The 19,283-nt window shown below is 41.9% G+C and overlaps 1 protein-coding gene and 1 long non-coding RNA gene across 6 annotated transcripts; one reads left to right on the top strand and one right to left on the bottom strand.

Annotated features, from left to right (window-relative positions):
- Positions 1–3,880: 3,880 nt before the first annotated feature.
- On the bottom strand, positions 3,881–15,545 carry MRPL42 (mitochondrial ribosomal protein L42). Of its 4 annotated transcripts, none has more exons than XM_075497083.1 (6): positions 15,444–15,545; positions 13,416–13,575; positions 7,874–7,937; positions 6,810–6,894; positions 5,359–5,522; positions 3,881–3,998 (listed from the first exon to the last, which is right to left on the bottom strand). In XM_075497083.1, exons 2-6 carry the CDS (start codon positions 13,492–13,494, stop codon positions 3,953–3,955), a joined length of 438 nt encoding a protein of 145 aa, XP_075353198.1. In that variant the 5' UTR covers positions 13,495–13,575; positions 15,444–15,545; the 3' UTR covers positions 3,881–3,952. The 4 variants fall into 4 exon arrangements, with proteins under 4 accessions (XP_075353198.1, XP_075353188.1, XP_075353206.1 ...); XM_075497073.1 differs by lacking the exon at positions 15,444–15,545 and adding an exon at positions 15,159–15,260; XM_075497091.1 differs by lacking the exon at positions 15,444–15,545 and adding an exon at positions 13,854–13,956.
- Positions 15,546–15,699: 154 nt separating this feature from the next.
- On the top strand, positions 15,700–19,283 carry LOC142407520 (uncharacterized). Of its 2 annotated transcripts, XR_012774978.1 has the most exons (4): positions 15,700–17,622; positions 17,860–17,905; positions 18,176–18,246; positions 18,901–19,283. It is a non-coding gene; the product is annotated as an uncharacterized LOC142407520 (long non-coding RNA). The 2 variants fall into 2 exon arrangements; XR_012774977.1 differs by lacking the exon at positions 17,860–17,905.

Genomic DNA, 19,283 nt, shown 5'->3' with positions numbered 1-19,283 from the left:
TTTCACGTACTGTAGCTACACAATTTGTCTGACGTTTATTCTCCTGAATGGTGGACTTTTAAGTCAATTTTATTATATTGTAGCATTAAAATATACATCCTTTATTACAGAAGAGGAACGCAGTTCTATATTTGATCTTGTCATTATATAACTTTGTACTGGTTTTGAGGCTGGGCATGTGAGAAATTACAGCAGAGCAGCTGCTAGAATTCATAAAGATTGGAATAACTGAGAAACACAGTGCTGGCTTTAAACAGCAATTGTTACTGTGACTTCTAACGGGGCTGCAGCAATGATTTTTTCTGGTACAGCACAACTGAGACATAGCAGTTGAAATTCAGACCCATTACAACAGTAAAGGGACAAGAAGGGAACTTTCCTCCAGGACTGAGTAACTGGAGGGGCGGGAAGGGATGGATGGATGGATAACTGCTCCCTCCTTTATAATCATGAGGAACTGAAGCGCAAGGACATGACAGTTGTGACATGGGTGCATTTGGCAGTTGGGTCCCGTTACTGCTGCACTGTTGGCTCATGTTTTCAAAACCGGGAGGGTGGGGTGCTTTTTTTTCTTTATGTGTGAACATACATCTCTGCTACACACTACAAAAGTCAAATCAGGCAAAGCAAACAGGCAAGTCCCGCAAAAGAACCTTTGACCCTTTGAATCCAACCACTTTCAGACCTGCTAGGAAGTCTCTTTTTCTTCAGTTCCTACAAATTTAATTAAAGAGCAGGAAATGCACATCTCATAGTGTTAAATTTGATGATATAGCTAAATCCTCGATGGTTTCAGACAAGTCCAGTTGAGTTACTGTGCAAGATTGCCTCCTGGTGGTAGTACCAAGCATCTGCAGAACAACATAATTTGCACATAGAAAAGGCAAAAACCTGTTTTAAAAGCAGGCTTCCTTTTTTAATTCAGGTCTACCTAGAGGAAGTGAAAGAACTTTCTTTTCACTAGGACATCAAGATAAATGGAACTGCGATTTAAATGGTCTGAATTGAGGACAAACATTTTGATACTTGACCAAAACAGAGTGTTCTAATGGCACGCTAGCAAGCAAAGCCTGAGAAGACTTGTAGTGATACATTAAAAAAAAAAAAAAAAAAAGTACCCAACTGTATACTACCCACAGAAATGAGCCTAATAAGGTCTGAAGCACTTAATAACTACTAGATACAAAGGAAATGGCTAACTGCCTAAATTGGATACAAAGACACCAGAGCAGACTTAACATTGTGAATTCTACCCAACTAAAATTTTCAGTTACAAAGAACAAGAGCACCAGAAAACAAAATCCCAAACTAACTTTCAAATGGATTATTCTTTTGCATAGAAGTGGGACAAGAATCAGATGGATGGATTGCTAATTCCAAGTTTTCAAGTGAAGAGAAACAGAGAAAGACAGCTTTATGTAGTTGTTCAAGACCTGGAAAATTAATCAGGAGGACAGCTTGGAATTACTGTGAGAGGAGGATTTTAATTAGGTCATGCTTCAGATGACCCAGGAGAAAGACTTAGTAGAAGAGAACATAGAAAGGCTGAGAGTGGCAGCGTAACGCAGGGAAAGATTTTAAAATACCAATTTTATGAATTAATGTAATAACAAAATGGCAGAGGGTACATGGAGTGAATGTGTGTTCTAGACTCAGTTTCCAGTAACTGGTCAGAAGAGGAAGTACTTTAAAGATAGCAGTCCAGGACATAATAGATTTTCAGCCCTCAAAATGCCTGAAAAGCATCCAGAAATGTCTGGGAAACATTGAGAAATCCAACATTTCTACAGTGATCACGGATGTTTGATCATAAACAGGGTTTGACAGGCAAGAACAGACAAATGTGGTAACAGAAGGTTTCTGTAAAGCAAAATCTCTTAATAGTATTAGGCAGCAATAAGGAAGAGTATCGGGGAGAAAAAGGGGGAAAATAATTGAAAAGTTTAAATCCAAGGATATCTTTTCTTACACTGGAGTAAAGTCAAACAGTGACAAATTAGGTCTCAGCTTTCAAAAAATAAAGGGGGCTCGATTTTATGCAGTGGAACGTAACAGAACACTAAACATGAGATGTAAGCTTCTCACTTACGGAGCAGTGTCAGTACCAGGCACCATGAATTGATGAAAATACTAAAATTTGTTGTACTACAAATTACTAAAAACTATTTTAAAAGCTATATTCCAGGCAGAAGAAAATAATTATTTCAATGCGCTTGAACTTGCAGAGTAAGCAGTGATCCTTTCCATAGACACAACAGACATTCCTTCATGAGAGCATGTTTGTTATCATGCAAGCAACACATCGTATAATACGGAGCCAAAATCACTTGGCTGATGTTGGCTTAAACACGGACTCAGATATCTTAGAAGCATAACAGAGAGAATAAGCAAAACGATTTCAAGCTCTGCCATGATAAACCATTATCAGCTAACTGGCATTCAGATTTAAAAATGCATTTTTTAAAAGTAATACCAAGATAAATACTTAGACTAGCTTTATGTAAAATTTTCCAGAAGTATTTGAAGGCAGTCTTTTTACATGCATCCAACATTACTTTTTTTGCAATTAAAGGAAATTCAAGGAAAAAAGGTTATTTAGTAATAACTTCAGAGAAGTAAGTGTCCTTTATACTAACAATGGCCAGGATTAGAGACTTTAGATGGTACTCCACTTCTAGCAAAATGTGTAGGTAACACATGCTGGCAGAATGACACTAGACTAAGACAAGAAACAAGAACCTTCCTTCTTATCCAAGTTGCTTTGGAAAGGAAATACAATCAAAATGTATGACATCTATGGGATAATTATTTTCTGATTATTTATGAGGATCTGCTAAGAAGACTTAATGAAGTCACTGGGATCTCTGCAGAGGCACAATGTTCCAAGCTAGCCCTTTCTATCGGAAGGCTGATGCCTCAGACTGTAGACTGCAGTAAAGAATCTCCTTTTCCTGAGAAAAAATGCTAGATAACGTAGAATATTTTAATAGCAGAAACATTTAAGCGCTACAAAACACTAAAGCTATGAAGTAGAATCAGACCACATTTCTTTAAAGCATTTTATATGGTAAAGGGTCAATCCTTCCCCCTAGGTAAGCTAGAAAGAGCTGAGAATCTTCACCGGTTACCTTGCTGAGGCAAAGAACTCTTCCTGCCCTGAGCTACGGCTATTCCAATTTATATACGAACACAGCATCCTCACTGAACGGTAGTTGGGGTGGCTTTAAAAAGCACAAAACAAACCCACAACCAAAAAAAAACCCACAAGCCACGAATGCACACAGAAATTATCTCAGATATCTGGGAATGCTGGGTGATTTAGAAGGGTGAGCTCTTATGCCTTGGAAGCTCAAATTTAACCAAGTCGGCCAGTTTTCAGTACATGACGTTAGCTTTAAATACAATCACTTGGCTGATGTAGGATTAAACATGGAGTCAGATATCTTACAAGCGTAACAGAAGCAGCAAAACTATTTCACTGTTTTCAAATACCTCATAATATTTTTCATAAATACCTCAGTATTCAAGCTCACCTGCATTTCAGTTACTAGATTTCTTAAAAAAAGAAAAAAATCCCCCAAAATAACACCAAACCCTAACGTGCTCAGTTCTAGACTTCCCATTTTGACATAATACTTCTATGCATTCACTGTAGCAATGATAAGCCTCTGACATAGTTTAATCAGAGCACTCCATCACCTGTTACACCCAGTTCTAACACCAGCACATTCACTGACCGTGCATACACAATAGTCTTCACTGGATCCTTGTTTCAGTAGTGCAGTTTTGTTGTTCTTCTACTGTCAACGAGTTGAAATAGAAAATAACAACTTTAGGAAAGCATGTTTTAGTTACAGCACTCACACAGAATTGCCAAACGTCTCCTTTTCTGTAATTTTTATTTCCAATAAAGGTTAATAGCAAAGTGCTGAAGAACAAGAAGTTATCTCAATTATCTGTCTTTAGGAGGATTAGGATTCTTGCGCCTTCTGTGATACCTAGAAGAAAAAAAGGTTGCAGTGAACGCAAGCTTTGGAGAGTCTTTGATTCTCCTGGTATTTTCCCCCCGGTGAGTGGTCTGGAGGTTACACAAGTAAGCAAAACACAAGATACACGAGGCACAACCCATCACCACTCATTAGATGTCATCTCTGTTGTTCATGAAGTTACATAACGCTACTCATTTCTACTGCTACATCTGCTACAAGCACGCAATAATCCAATCAGTTCTACAGCTGAATAGGTACAAAGGCTGCTGTTTATTCTTAATCCTTTGTGTGAAGTTAATTTTATTACATGGTCGGCTTTTCCTTTGGCTGAAATGATTGCTACCCAACAAAGAGACTCAATGTTTAAAGGAGTTATGCCAGACTGTACGTTAAATAGTGTAATATTTTGCAGACAAACTAAAAAACAAATTATTCACAACAAAAACGATCCCCACTTTCCTCTTAATTACTGACCCTAAACCAAGGAAGATCCTGTTTGATGCTCATCAAAGTGACAGCTACCCTTTGGCCCCAGAAAGTTCTACCATTTCATTCCTTTTATCTACTCCCAGAACTCAAAAAGCTTTCTCTGGAAAAACAAAAACAAAAACAAAACACCCCCCACCCCACCCCCCAAAAAAACCCAAACCAAACCAAAAAAACAACCTGCCTGTATCAAGTCTCCATAGCTATAAAATTAGCAGCTACCACACAAGGTGTACTAACATGGACTGAAAAACTAGAAAAACTAGAATGCCATTTGTTTCTAGTGGCATTTGTTTTCTAGTGTTTCTGAATGTATATAGTTCCTCTTTAAGCTCAAGTCATGCGTATTTGCACCTCTTCTCCTCCTCCTAGCTGTCTGAATACAAGGCACACCAAGGTACACTTTTCACCCCTCCACATGAAAAACCTCTACTATTCTTAAGTCTGAGAATCATCCCATGAAGTTTCTTTCTGAAAAGTTGTTAAGGAATAGACAATGCATGTTTCCAAGCCGTATTTGGTTATATCCATTGAGGGTATTTTACACACTAGATTCTCTTAGGCTGACTTCACTTATGCAACTTTAATAACTCACCTGAACCAGTAGCTAACTAGACAGTATGAGAAATTTCTACTCTGCGACATATTTTACAGTTAAAAAAAAAAGTTGCAAAGTCTACCAAAGGGGCAGTGTTAAAAAAAAACCCTTATGAAATACAGTCTTCCATTTACACAACACCGCATTTAAGATTTTATGTAGTAGCCCATGTGCTAACAGTATCTTCTCTCACATGACTTACCCTAGGTTGAATCTAATCATTAAATTATTCCTGTATCTCTTTTTACATCCCAAAGGAACAAACATTGAAAAGAAAATACTTACTGTCCCACAGGATACCAGCGATGTTTTGTTGTGTAAAACATTTTGCTGAGCTCTTCAATCGTAGGACCTCTATTGTTCTTTAGCTCTTTTTCATTCAATCTGGATTTCAAAACTTGATCAAGGGTTTCTTCTTTATTATTCACTGGATCTGGCCGTGGTATGGGCTATAAAAACAGTAGTGCATATATTTCCTTTTTCTCCTTTTTTTGAGAAAAACAAAAAGCCAAGCTACGTAGATGGCATTACGATTTACTCTTAACAGCTGAAACCAAAGCAATACAGAAGAATACTTGTAATTGTAAAGGCTGTTTACCGCCCCCCTGCCCACCCTGAATAAAACCACACCACTGTGGAGCAGATGTCTAGAAACATCTAATTACCCCAGGTGCTACAGCTGATTACCCTACCCCTAAAATCAGCACTGCTGTGATCACTATTGCTGATCTCATCCTTACAATTCACTAGCTGAATCATAAGCTTCAGTTCTACTAATGCAAAAGTAGTCCTATTATTCCTATTTAGAAATATATTCATAGTGACGATCATCATCGCTAAAAAAGCTTTTGGATGATTTGTACCTTGGAGAAGGATGTCACTTCCTAATTGTTTGTGCATCTGCTAAGACCAAGATGTTCTCAACCTGAAACCTAACCATTATCACCGTTACAAATATTTTTTCCTTGTTTTAGTCTTTTATGCCTGTTTTTCCTGAGAGACATGCAACTGATAAATTCAAAAATACTGATATGTAACTTGCAGGCAAAGAGTGCTAAAATGTTTTAAGTTTTCAATGGAGAATTTCACATTGGGTACTTCAGCAACATAGCTACCATGTGTAGTATTTTACTAGCACATGAGAACTGGAAATTGAAACAAAAAGTGTACACTAGAAAAGTTTATCTGGACGTACTTTCATCAGTGTAGAGAACACACTGAAAGTAATACTGATAGATAAAAATTCAATATTTGAAGTTTTTTGTGGAGTTTATGAACCCAGAGTGCTGAATGGGATTTAAAGTGTGAGTCAAAGAAAAGTGCAGCAGCAGCACTCCTTTATGTCCTCTTGCCCAGCCTGCTGCATCTGTACACAGTAGGACGTGTGAACCTGCATTCCAAACATCCTCTCTGAGGAGTACACTCATAGACAGACACGAGTTTTCTCTGTAATGCACAAGTATTTGAGTCCCTCGTTTAATTCTATTTGAGTTACTATATGCTGGGATATCTGAGCATTTCTGACTCTGCAACTTTCCCTCAATTCAACTAAGAGTAAGGTCCTCCTCATGGCAGCAGCTGTATTCGTCACTCACTCACTTCACAGACATGCTGATCATGTAATAAAAAGTACCTCACTATTTCAAATTTTAAAAAGATGCCCTAAAGACTCAACATTATCAACTACTTATGCCTTTACAAAGGTAAGAAATATAAATGTGTACATTTGGACATACTTTTGTATGCTCGTATGGAATCTCAAGTGAAGGGTGGTAGCAGACAATTGTCTTCAAATCCGATGTCACTGCAAGTTCCACTTTGCTATAAAAATAAAAACTTACATTCTTAAATATATCCCTTAAAATTTCCAGAAATGCTGAGCAACTGAACAGCCCAAGTCCCAGAGAAAACCAGATTTGACCCTGCATTTATGAATTCTTAAGAATCTTCTATAAAATAAACCCATATAAAATAAGGGTCACAAATACTTGATCTGAACTTCCTCTTTTTTTTTTTTTCTCCAGCCATCTTCAGGTTTCTTTTTTTTGGATGGAGAAGAAAAAAGGGCTAAAATAAAGATAGCTGGAAATATGGGTTGGAAAAAAATCTTTAACACTTTGAATAATTACATATAAAACTGTAGCAACAGATGGGGGTAACCGATCATCAGTGATACCTAGGACATCATGCCTTTATAAGAAGTATGGCACCTACACAAGAAAGAATAGAAAACAAAGCTCTGTTTGGGGTTCCAACTTTTATATTTGGTAAAAGATGATGGGCATGATGAACAAAAAGTCCTACTGAGAGGTTCCTTGAGGGAGCATGACTCTCTTCTCACTTTCCTTCCTTAATAACTTCCATGACACATTAGGTTCCTAAAACCTAGTATGACACGGATGCTGCGTTTCTCATTGTATTTGTATCCTCTTTTCTGGTTTCTACTCAAGTTTCCCATGCAGCAGCACAAAAATACCTGGACTTTGTCTTAACAACAAGCATCAATGAAAATGACTGCTCTTAGCTACTTTTGCTCTTCCACAAACAAAACTGCAGGGGTACTGGCCACATCACCGTGCTTATAATGAGTCCTGCACGATTTTTCATTATGCTCATTTTTTTAAATACTAACTTCACAATCATTATGATCAGAAACAGTACTTTAGTTAAAATTATTACATAAATCCAAAACTGGCAGAAGATGTATTTGATACCATTATATGACAACTTCAAGACAGAGAAAGTAGCCCTGGAATAAGCGTTACATGAAAAGGCCACCCATCAAAGCACGTTTAAGTACCAGTTGTAGTCTTCAGGGAGAACTGAGTATGTGGATTTATGGCAAGCATGATACACAGCTCCATCTGCAAAAAAAACATGTAAAGAATACTAATGTAAAAACAAACAAGAGCTGTGCCAAATTTAAGAATGTTTACATTTTCATTCCATTCTAAGTCTTAATCGGGGAGTATAATCATACTCAGTTTTAGATTAACAAAACCCAAATACTGTCTAAATGGAAGTTCACTTTGCTACACAGATTTCTAGTGCAATCAAAAAATACAGTATCTAGGTAGCTATGGCCTACATTTACCTTTCCAACTGTATGGTTTTCCTAAGAAAAATCACAGTATGAACAAAATACCTACAGATTTTACCATTAGAGCGTATTCTTTATATATGCAAAGAACATTACCTTGTGACTTACAGGAAAGATCATCATTTCATTCATAGCAATATTTATTATAGAAAACAAATTTGTACTTTGCTGGCAACTGCTATATATGCTATACAAAACACACAACTGTAACATCTTGGCTGCTGTAACACTAGAGAACTTTACCCCTCTCCCCAGGTTCCTGTTGCTCCAAGGAAAGCAATCACAAGAAGGACAACAGCATCCAGGACTGTACTAATTGGACTGAGGGAAAGGATTACCTCCCTCTACTCAGCACCTGTTAGACCACATCTAGATACTATAGCCAGTCTGGGGTCCTTTAATAAATGATAAACTTGAATGAGTTCAGCGAAGGCCTGCCAAGATGGTCAGGGGCTGCAGCACCTGCCCTGTGGGGAGAGGCTGAGGGACCGGAGCTGGCTCAGCCTGGAGCACAGACAGTTTTGGGGAGACCTAACAGCAGCCTACAGCAACTATGTATGAGGGTTGGGTTTATTGAGGAGAGGGAGCCAGCCTGTTCACAGCAGTGCAAGGTGGGAGGACATGCAACAACATCCAGAAGTTGAAACGAGAAGCTCTGACTGGATACACAGAGAAATGTTTTCCTCATGAGGACAGCCAGCCAGTGGGACTGGGGCCCAGGCAGGTTTGTGCAGTCTCTATCCTTGGAGATTTCAAAGACCCAGCTGGATAAAGCCCCCAGCGACCCGGTGTGATTGCAGAGCTGAGCCTGCTTTCAGCAGGAGGTTGGACCACAGATCACCTCAAGTCCCTTCCAACTGAGTTTTCCCACAATTCCGTTCCCATCTTTTCACAGAATCATAGAATCATTTAGGTTGGAAAAGACCTTTAAGATCGTCAAGTCCAACCGTAAACCTAACATAAGGTGTTAGACAGTAACAGCCCCTTATATAGGAACCACACCATAGGTATCTTGCCTTCCGCAACCATGTAGGTATGCATGCCTAAGATGGGCCTGGGAGGTGTCTGTAGCTCACTTCTACTGGCAAACCCCTTCCTTTACTGCCAGAACCTGACACAAATCCACATGTAAGTTTCTGAGCCCAGTGAAGCCCACCCCCAATGGGGCCTGACGGGATCCACCTGTCCCGATGGGGAAAACACGTCTTTGGGCGTAAGCTGGCAGGACTGATCAAGAGAGCTTTAAACTAGAATTGATGGGGGAAGGGGATACCAACAGGATTGCAATAGGTAAGCCAGGGATTGGCATGGCATTGCCTGAGGGTGGCAATGCTAGTGGGAATATTTACACAGCTCCTGGGAGCACGCAGGGCTCAGGAGCGTATCTGAAATGCTTGTACACCAGTGCACGCAGTATGAGAAACAAACAGGATGAACTGGAAGCACTGGTCAGCTCCCAGAACTATGATATCATTGGTATTAGTGAGATTTGGTGGAATGAGTCCCATGATTGGAGTGCTGGGATGGAGGGCTACAGGCCGTTCAGGAGGGATAGGCAGGGCAGGCAAGGTGGAGGTGATGCACTATATGTAAGGGAGAGGTTTCATTGCACGGCCCTTACAATTAGTGATGATGTGGTTGAGAGCCTCTGGGTGAGGATTAGGGTGATGGAAAACAAAGGAGTTGTTGTAGTGGGTGTCTACTACCGATTGCCCAGCCAGGATGTAAGCCCTGATGAGTTATTCTGTAGGCAATTAGGAGAAACTTCTGGATCCGTAGCCCTTGTCCTTATGGGTGATTTCAACTTCCCAGACATCAACTGGGAATATCATACTGCTGTGATGAGCAGGTCTTGGAAATTCTTGAAGTTTGTGGGAGATAACTTCTTGCCACAGGTACTCAGTGAGCCAACTAGGAAAGATGCCCTCCTAGACTTGCTGTTTCTGAATAGAGAAGGACTCGTGCGGGATGTGATAGTAGGTGGCTGTCTTGGCCACGGCGATCATGAAATGCTTGAGTTTAAGATTTTCAGTGTTATGAGAAAAAAGGACAGCAGACTTGCTACCCTGGACTTCAGGAAAGCAAACTTCAAGCTATTCAGGGAGCTATTTAGCAGAGTACCCTGGGAATCTGCTTTTGAGGGCTTAGGAGTCCACGAGTGCTGGTCAGTCTTTAAGAACCACCCTTTAGAAGCACAGGAGCAGGCAATTCCAGTGTTGTAAGTCAAGCAAGCAGGGCAGAAGACCAGCTTTGCTGAACAGGGAACTCCTTGTGGAGCTCAAGAAGAAAAAGAAATTGTATGATCTCTGGAAGCGAGGTCAGGCTTCGCAGGAAGATTAGAGCGCTGTAGTTTGGATATGCATGGAGAAGACACAAAAGGCCAAAGCTCAATGAAAGTTGAAACTGGCCAGTGTTGTTTCAGATAACAAGGGCTTTTTAAAGTACATTAATAGCAAGAGGAGCTCTAAAGAAAACATTGGACCAGTACTTGTTGAAGGTAGCCATCTGACTAGTAGGGATGAAGAAAAAGTGGAGGCATTAAATGCTTTTTTTTGCCTCAGTCTTTAATAATACTGACTGACCTTAGGCTGCCCAGTCCCCTGAGTCGGAGGACCACAAGTGTGGGAACAGTGCCTTTCCATTTATGGACAGTAAAACTGTAAGGGACCAGCTGTATCAGCTGAATGTTCACAAGTCCACGGGGCCTGATGGGATTCATCCCGGAGTACCGAAGGAGCTAGCGGATGTTATGGCAGGACCCCTCTCAACCATTTACCTAAGGTCTGGGGAGTCAGGGGAGATCCCCGCTGACTGGAAGCTAGCCAGTGTTACTCCAATCTACAAAAAGGGGGTGAGGGACCAGGGGGTGAGGACCCAGGGAACTACAAATGTGTTAGTCTAACCTCAGTTCCTGGAAAAATTATGGAGGTTATCGTGGGTACTACTGAAAGGCATTTCAAGAGCAATACAATCATCAGGCACAGTCAACATGGGTTCACAAAGGGAAAGTCCTGTTTAACTAATTTGATATCCTTCTATGATAAGGTCACCCGCCTAGTGGATGAAGGGAAGGCGATGAATGTAGTTTTTCCTGGACTTCAGTAAGGCTTTTGATACCGTCCCTAGCAGCATACTTCTGGACAAGTTGTCCAGCTGTGGGGTGAGCAGGGTCACGGTGCACTGGGTGAAGAACTGGCTGAACGGCAGAGCCCAAAGGGTCGTAGTGGGGGTTAGGGCTGGTTGTAATGGGGCTACATCTGGCTGGCGACCGGTCACCAGCGGTGTTCCTCAGGGTTCAATTCTGGGGCCAGTCCTGTTCAATATATTTATCAACGATCTGGATGCAGGAGTAGAATGCACCATTAGCAAGTTTGCTGATGATACCAAACTGGGAGGTGCTTTTGACTCTCGAGGGACAAGAGGCCTTGCACAGGGATCTAGATAGATTGGAGCATTGGGCTATGATTAATGGGATGAAATTTCACAAGTCCAAATGCCAGATTCTGCACCTGGGACGGAGTAATGCCAGGCAGAAGTAGAAACTGGGAGAGGAGTGGCTGGAGAGCAGCCCTGCAGAAAGGGATCTGGGGGTGCTGGTCGCCAGCAGGCTCCATACAAGTCAGCAGCGTGCCCTGGCAGCCAGGAGGGCAAACCGCATCCTGGGGTACATCACACACAGCATAACCAGCCGCTCAACAGAGGCGATTATCCCGCTGGATTCAGCATTGGTGTGGCCTCACCTTGAGCGCTGCGTGCAGTTCTGGGCCCCACAATTTAAGAAGGATGTGAAGGTCCTTGAATGCATCCAGAGGAGGGCAACAAAGCTGGTGAAAGGGCTGGAAGGAATGTCCTAAGGACAATCCTAGAAGGAGCAGCTAAGGACTTTGGGCTTGTCTAGTTTGGAGAAAAGGAGGCCAAGGGACGACCTCATTGCTCTCTACAGCTTCCTGAGGAGGGGAAGTGGAGAGGGAGGTGCTGATCTCTTCTCCCTCGTATCCAGTGACAGATGTGTGGGAATGGTTCAAAGCTGCACCAGGGGAGGTTCAGACTTGACATTAGGAAGCATTTCTTTACCGAGAGGGTGGTCAAACACTGGAACAGGCTTCCTAGAGAGGTGGTCAATGCCCCAAGCCTGTCAGTGTTTGAGAGACATTTGGACAATGCCCTTAATAACATGCTTTAACTTTTGGTCACCCCTGCAGTGGTCAGGCAGTTGGACTAGATGATTGTTGTAGGTCCATTCCAACTGAAATAGGCTATTCTATTCTTCTACCACTACCCTTTAAGAAATGAATTATGATCACAAGAACTAAGTCTTAGCATGTTCTGAGCCTTCTGTTTTCAAATAAGTCATAAAAAGGTTTCAACTTTTTTCTGACGTTATTTTATGTAGACCATCTTTAGTTTTCATACAAATAGGATTCTTCTTGGCTGTTCATAATGGAGGGGGAGAGCATTCAGTGTATCAAAACTGGGAAAGCTGAAAGAACCAAGAAGAAACTTTTGTGTAGCTATTTTCCTCTCAGAAATATTTTAGATGTAAAATTCCAAAATTTAAATTTAGATATAGCTAATATATTTAAATATATATTTTAGATATAAAATTCTTAAATTTAGAATTTCTGTTAGCACTTCCATGCTTCAGTTCTTCCAATTAAACCATTCTTAGTTATTAAGAAGTTGAGTTCTGGTAAAATGTTACTGCAAATAGTTTGCATTTCTTCCTAAGATTTCTTTCCCCTCCTTGCCCACTAACCTCTAAAATGTAACACATCCATTGTATTTTCTCAATTCCTGTCTTTTCTACAACCTTTACTATCTCCCCTACATCTTTCTACTGATGTCTAAAACACGGACAAAAATCTAAGAAATAATATTGCCTGTTTTCACTTGTTCTCTGATTATGTTAAGTAATGAGACTTTACTGTAGCCTCTTCTCACCACTGTTTGTAAGTCTGAAAAAATAAATTTAAACCTTCAAATATAATCAGTGGTAAGACGGGTAGTATTTACAAGCTAATTAATAAATTAGAGGAATGTCATATGTGGACCATGGAAGCTTTAAAAGAAAAAAACAAATCAAGATATCCTTTAATTATTAGCAGCGAACACGGAATATCAGACTTGATTCTGTTCAAAGAAAAATTCACTTCCATGCTTCTATTACTTTAAACAGTACAGGAAAGAGGCTCTCAAACAACAAATTTTAATATAGGACTTCTATAATTTCATCACTACTTACTCTGCAGCGGGGCCTGCTTACAGGTTGCTACTGAATGCATCCAAAAACTGGACCACACAGTTCTAAGCGATGTTGCCATGCTGACAGCAGACAGGAAACCAGTACTGGAGAAGATGGAACTCAAACGGACGCTGTATCCTTTTTCTCTGCAGAACACCCTCTGAAAGAAACCCGTTTTATAATTGTTCAGGGTACAAAAGACTCACAATTTAATTCCTTGAATATCTTAAGGATAAATAAAATTTGTGCAGTATATTCCTCATTATTTGTCAGTTGTTTAGAAGTCCTCATTATTTAAGATACGGGCACCTGCCTCCTTACTAGTCAAATCTAGTATAAGACTTTATTTAGTGAGAGGTACTCTTTGAAGGTACGCCATTTACTTTAAAAAATATTTCCAAGCTTGGGTCTGCTCACAGTTTTTCTACTGGTACTCACCCACCTACGTTTTGCATCCTTCCTTCTGCGCACTCCACAGAATTATTCCTGAAACATGCTTTTCTTGTTCATGATGTAAATATCATCGCCCAGTATAAAAATAAATAAATACTTATTTATAACCCTTTTATATTTAAATATAATATATAAAAATATAATTTATATTTAAATATAAAATATAAATATAAATATCTTTAAATACTTATAAATAACCCTTGCTGTAGTTAACAAGCTGTCTAGATGCAGTTGGTTTCATCCATCTCAAAAGCAATACACCTAAAAGCTATGAAACACCATTTCGAATAGCTTAAATATTACCCCAAACTTCACAGAAGCAAAGACACATAGAAACATTGTAAGTTTTCATTGTCTACAAAAAAAAAAAAAAACAACCCACTTTGCTTTGAAGAGAAACTTATAATGATGCTTAAAAAAACATAACTGGAGACAGTTTAAAGACATACTCATAAAAAAATAAAAAAGAAAGAAACAAGACCTCTTTAAAACTACTTCGTATTTAGTGCTTAAGAACATCACCAGAAGTGTGTATTTTACAATTTCTACAACTAATTATCCATCATTTTCTTTACCTGTGACGAGTGCTGCTGAAGTTAGAGAATATTAACACAGCACCTACAGAGCTGCTCGTAACTTCCTTTTGAAAGCTCGTTAACAAAAAAGGTAAGAGCACGGCAGGTGCTGACCGCCTTCTCAAAGGACAGGTTCACGCACCTCTCGGTTCATGCACCCATTCTCGGCCTCACCTCACGGACCACTACAGTTTAAGTCGGGACGTTCCCACCCCTGAGGCAGCACACAGAAAACTCTTAAAGGTCTGTCTGCAACAAGCAGGAACACAAAACCTGATGTTTCTAGCATTAAAGAAAATATTTAGCTAAAAAAAAAAAAAAGTCATTAATCCCTCAAAGCAAGCAAAAGAGTGCCCGTTATAAAAATGGACCTGCACGCTATTTAAAAAAAAAAAAATCCTAAGTGTGAAACACAGCGTTTTAACCCCTCTGAAAGTATAGAAACTCGCTTCCTATGGCCCGTTTCGGAGGCCCAGCTTGCAGTTCCCCTGCATCAGCGAGGCACGCTTTGTCATTAACGACAAAAACAAGGGGGAGGGAGGGAGCGCTGCACAGAGCGACCCTCAGGCGAAGCAGCCCTGCCCTCGGCGGCCCTGCCCGGCCCGCGGAGACAAGCGCTTTCCCAGCGCACAGCGCAAGAGTCGGCCCCGGCAATCGCGGCCAGGAGGAACCGCCACCGCCTCGCTCCCTCCGGCCGCCACGGCGCAGCCGTTACCTGTGCAGACGGCGCCGCGTCCCCTCAGCAGCTCGCCGAAGGCCACAACCCCGGAAGCGGCACCGAGTGCCCTTCCGGTTCCGGCAGCGCTCGCCCCACGGCACGCCGGGAGACGTAGTCCGGGCAGGCCGGCGGGTGGGGCCACGCGGGCGGGGCGCCCCGCTGCCACCGCCTCCTTCCCTCCCTCCTTCCTTCCCTCCCTCCTTCCTTCCCTTTCTCCCTCCTTCCCTCTCTCCCTCCTTCCCTCTCTCCCTGTCCCGCACCGCCCCGGCCCCGGCAACAAACCCTGCGGTGCTTCAAAATACGGCTGCGGCAGCAGTGAGCCGCCCCTTGGCCGGCGGGGGCGGCCCCGGCCTGCGCGGGGCCCGGCCCCTGCTGGCGGCGGGCAGGCCCGGGCCGGGCCGGGCCGGGCCAGGCGGGAGCGGGCGGACGCCTACCGCTCGTCCCCGCCCTCGGTCCCCGTGCTGAGTGGGTTTCGGGGGGCAGCGCACTGCTCAGACACCCCCAGCGGGGGGCGTTGGGGCACCCCGGCGTCGGCAGCAGCTGTTCAGCCGGGGGAGGACGCGAAGTCCCCGCCCCGGGCAGCAGCGCGCCTGCCGGTCCAGGGGACGTGCCATCGTGTCGTGTTAGCTGCAAAATAACCCCCTATAATTTGAAGGGACGTCTCTAACATTACTGGTTATTTTACAAGCTTGCGAGCATAGCCCGCTTGCTTTCCAGGTTATGTTACACAGTGGCTGCAGCAGCTCCCTCTGTTCAGCCTGCCAAACCTCCACAGTACCTGTAATACCTTTTCACAGGGAAGGCCTGGGTTTTACGTACGTGAAATAGCACATTTCAGATATTTAAGGCATGCAGAAAACTCACCTGAATGCACACTGCTGCTCTGGGACTACTTGCTTTGCTTCTTTCGGAGGCCGAATCACAAAGCGTTTCAAAGACAATGTTACGTTTACACAACGTTGATAAAAGACAAGAAGTAGAGACAAAAATCAATTATCTGACCTGCTGCTCTACTGCCTGAGGTGGCTCCAGCACCATAAGCTTTCACACACCCGTGAAGCATCTCTAAGTCACATCAGCCGACTGTGTCTCAGTTCCTTTTGCAGAATTACTCTTTTGGAGAGTCTTGGATAATGCTTCCTGCACAGGCTGCAACCTCTTCCAGATATCTTCAAACCATTGCATCTTTTCTGGTCGTTGGCCATGGTACAGCAATTCCATGCAGTCATGGGTGGAAGCCTCACAATTTCAGCGATGTCTAACTTTGTTCTGTAGCTGCAGAGTTGTGGTTACACTGATAACTTCCAGAAGTGTAGCAGAAGTGTAGCCAGAAAACACCAGTCAAGAGCTGATCGTTCCCATTAGCAGTGGCAAAGATTTCTTTTTGAATGTTTTTCCTGACAGTGGAAGATAGAAGACATCCATTCTGGGCCTTCTTGCAAGATTAGATTCAGTAAGCCATAGAAAGAGGGCCCAGAGATGGGCCAAAATGTTTTACATCCTACTGGGAGAGATGCAACCAAGGTGGGAGATCACATCTCCAGTACAAGACTCCACTCCTCTTTGTGGAGATCAGCTCTCTCCATCATTCCCATCAAGTTTCTGCATGCAGCTACAGAGGGGTCTGATCTGGGGTCAAGCACCAAACAGAAGCAACACAGTTCTATGTATCTTCTGCTGTGTACCAGCTCATATTCCCACAAGGAAATCCTTGTACTAGGGTGAGGGCAGCCCTTGGATGAAGAACAGCCTTTTGAAGCTGAATACAAGCAAGAGAGTGGTTATCCTGATGGACCAAGAAAACATGTTGAGGATTTTAAGCTCAGGGGCAAGCTGACAAAAATAAAGAAATGGTTATAAACTGTCTGAAACAAGTGCGGTCTGAAAATTAAAAGAAAGGAGTGAAACTGCATTTAAGGAGTGAGCTTCAGGAATATCTTGTCCATAGGCATAGTGGGGATAAACAGTTACTTCAAAGTGACTCTTGCCAAGTTTATGACCAGGAGCAGATTGTGACAACGCGGGAACTGCTGCTCAGGATTCTTGCCTTTCTCCTGGACAGCCACAGTGCAATACACCTGTATGCGAATGCACCTTGCTGCGGTCCCTGAGCACAGAATGCTGTCATGTGTGCTACGTGTGTGTGTTTGTGTGTGAAGCTGTGACACAAGCACATTAGGCCTTGTTCTTGTTTCCTAGGAAATATTAAGCAAAATTAAGGCTTCTCTGACTTATCTTGAAGGTGCTCACAACTTAGTTGTCATAGCTTCTTTAAAAGATTGCCTAAACTCAGTGATGATGATGACTGTGGTTGACACCTCTGATTCTTGGATGCCTTCTCAAAAGGATATTGCTCATCCATGCAGGAGACAAAAATCCTTTGCTGTCTAGTGGAAACCTTGAAATTAACTCCCTTCACAGCTGGAGACCACTTCAAATTGCACCTGCCTCTTTGTCCAGTGTAAGACACTTTTTTTTTAACTTATCTTCTCTATATTGAGCAGCATCTGTTAAAAAAACTCATTTTTAAAAACCTCACGCTAGCCCCTTAGAAAATTGCCCTCTCCATTAAAAATACTAGATCTTGATATGCTTGGGTATATTAGTCATCATTGCAATATAAGCCTTCTGTGGTGCTCCTTACTGTTTCCTATATCAATTTATTTGCTTTTATGAAGACAATTTTTTTACTCTTCAGTGCCTTATTTATTTTCTGAGGACTGCGTACAGACACATACTCACAGGTATGTGCGCTCTCTCTGCTCAGACACAAGTTTGAGAAAGTAGAGTTTCTTATGTTACTGATTAATGTGACCAACAAGTGTTCTAACGGTGGGATTTTATAGGCCGGTGGTATTCAGATGTTAACAGCTAAGGAGCTAATTCATCAATGAGATTGTAACGAACAGTAAAAGATCCTGAATTTGAAGTTTCTTTTTTTTTTTAGTAAATGTTGCAGCACATGCCAGTCTGTACTGTTTGTTTTCAATGAATGTGGGTTTTTTTCCGCATAGCAAATGCTACGTGGTTCTCTGGGGAGAATTTCTGATTCCAGACAGGAGGGCAGCCACCAGGAGGATTACAGGTATCTGTTGCCTAGTGCTACCACATCCATGTGAAAGAAAGTCCTCTGTTTCACATCACTGCAATGCAATCTCGCTTGTAAGGTTCATCAGAAATTGTTACCAATCTTCTGTCCCTTGTGTGAACTCATTGGGAACACTTGACTACCCTCTGGAATCTTGATTCACAAAACAGCCTTCACTAGATTTTTCAGATTCCCTGATTTTATACCCTCGTTGCATCATTAGCTTTAAATTAGAGGTAACCTGTGGGTATTTCTGTAATGATCTTGTTCTGGAAATGTGTGCTTTTAAAACATCGCTGTAATGGCAAATCTTGTAACTTAAATCCTGGTTCTAAAAGGTTGCAATTCAAGGTACTGCAGAACTTTATTTTTATTTTTTAAAAACTAAACCATATTCCCTATTAAGTTGCCAGGCTATTTTTAGATGGTTTCTATAAAAAGGTTTTTTGGGAGACAGTAGATGAGGTCTACCCCCTCCCTGACACATAATGTTCTGCAAGTCTATTCTTAGAAGCATGTTCTGACGGATTACAACTTTCTGGTAGGGAGATGGGAATTGCTTAAGGACAGCTCAGAAGCGTGACTACACACTTCTCCAGCATGTCTGGAGATGGGGTTATTAATAACTGCCAATGGTCTTGCTTGCTTCAGCAGGTTGTAGACGGTGAAGAGGAGAGTTGCTCGCTCTGTATTGGCTCAACAGAAAGGAGGCTGTTCTCTCCATTAACTGCGGGGATACTGTGGAGGCACTAAGGGTGATGAGCTGCAGACCTCTGGGACTTCACGTCTTTGAAAACCTGGAAAGTTTTGTTCCTAGGTTGCTCTCTCGCTGAAGAAAACCCATCATCTGTTCTTACTCAAATAGTCAGTTATAAACTTCTCCAGGAAATATTCTAACTGATAAAACAGTTGCCCTATAGTTAGGCAACAAATGCTGTGTAGTAAAATGAGGGCAGGACTGTGTTGGTTGGCTCTGTTTTAGAAGAACAAATTTATAAATCAGAGCTGGCATCTGGGTTGGTGCAGGTTGTGTT

Source organism: Mycteria americana, chromosome 1, assembly GCF_035582795.1.
Source record: "Mycteria americana isolate JAX WOST 10 ecotype Jacksonville Zoo and Gardens chromosome 1, USCA_MyAme_1.0, whole genome shotgun sequence".
NCBI lineage: Eukaryota > Metazoa > Chordata > Aves > Ciconiiformes > Ciconiidae > Mycteria > Mycteria americana.
Note: the sequence above shows the minus strand (reverse complement) of the source record. Positions and strands in the feature narration are given on the sequence as shown.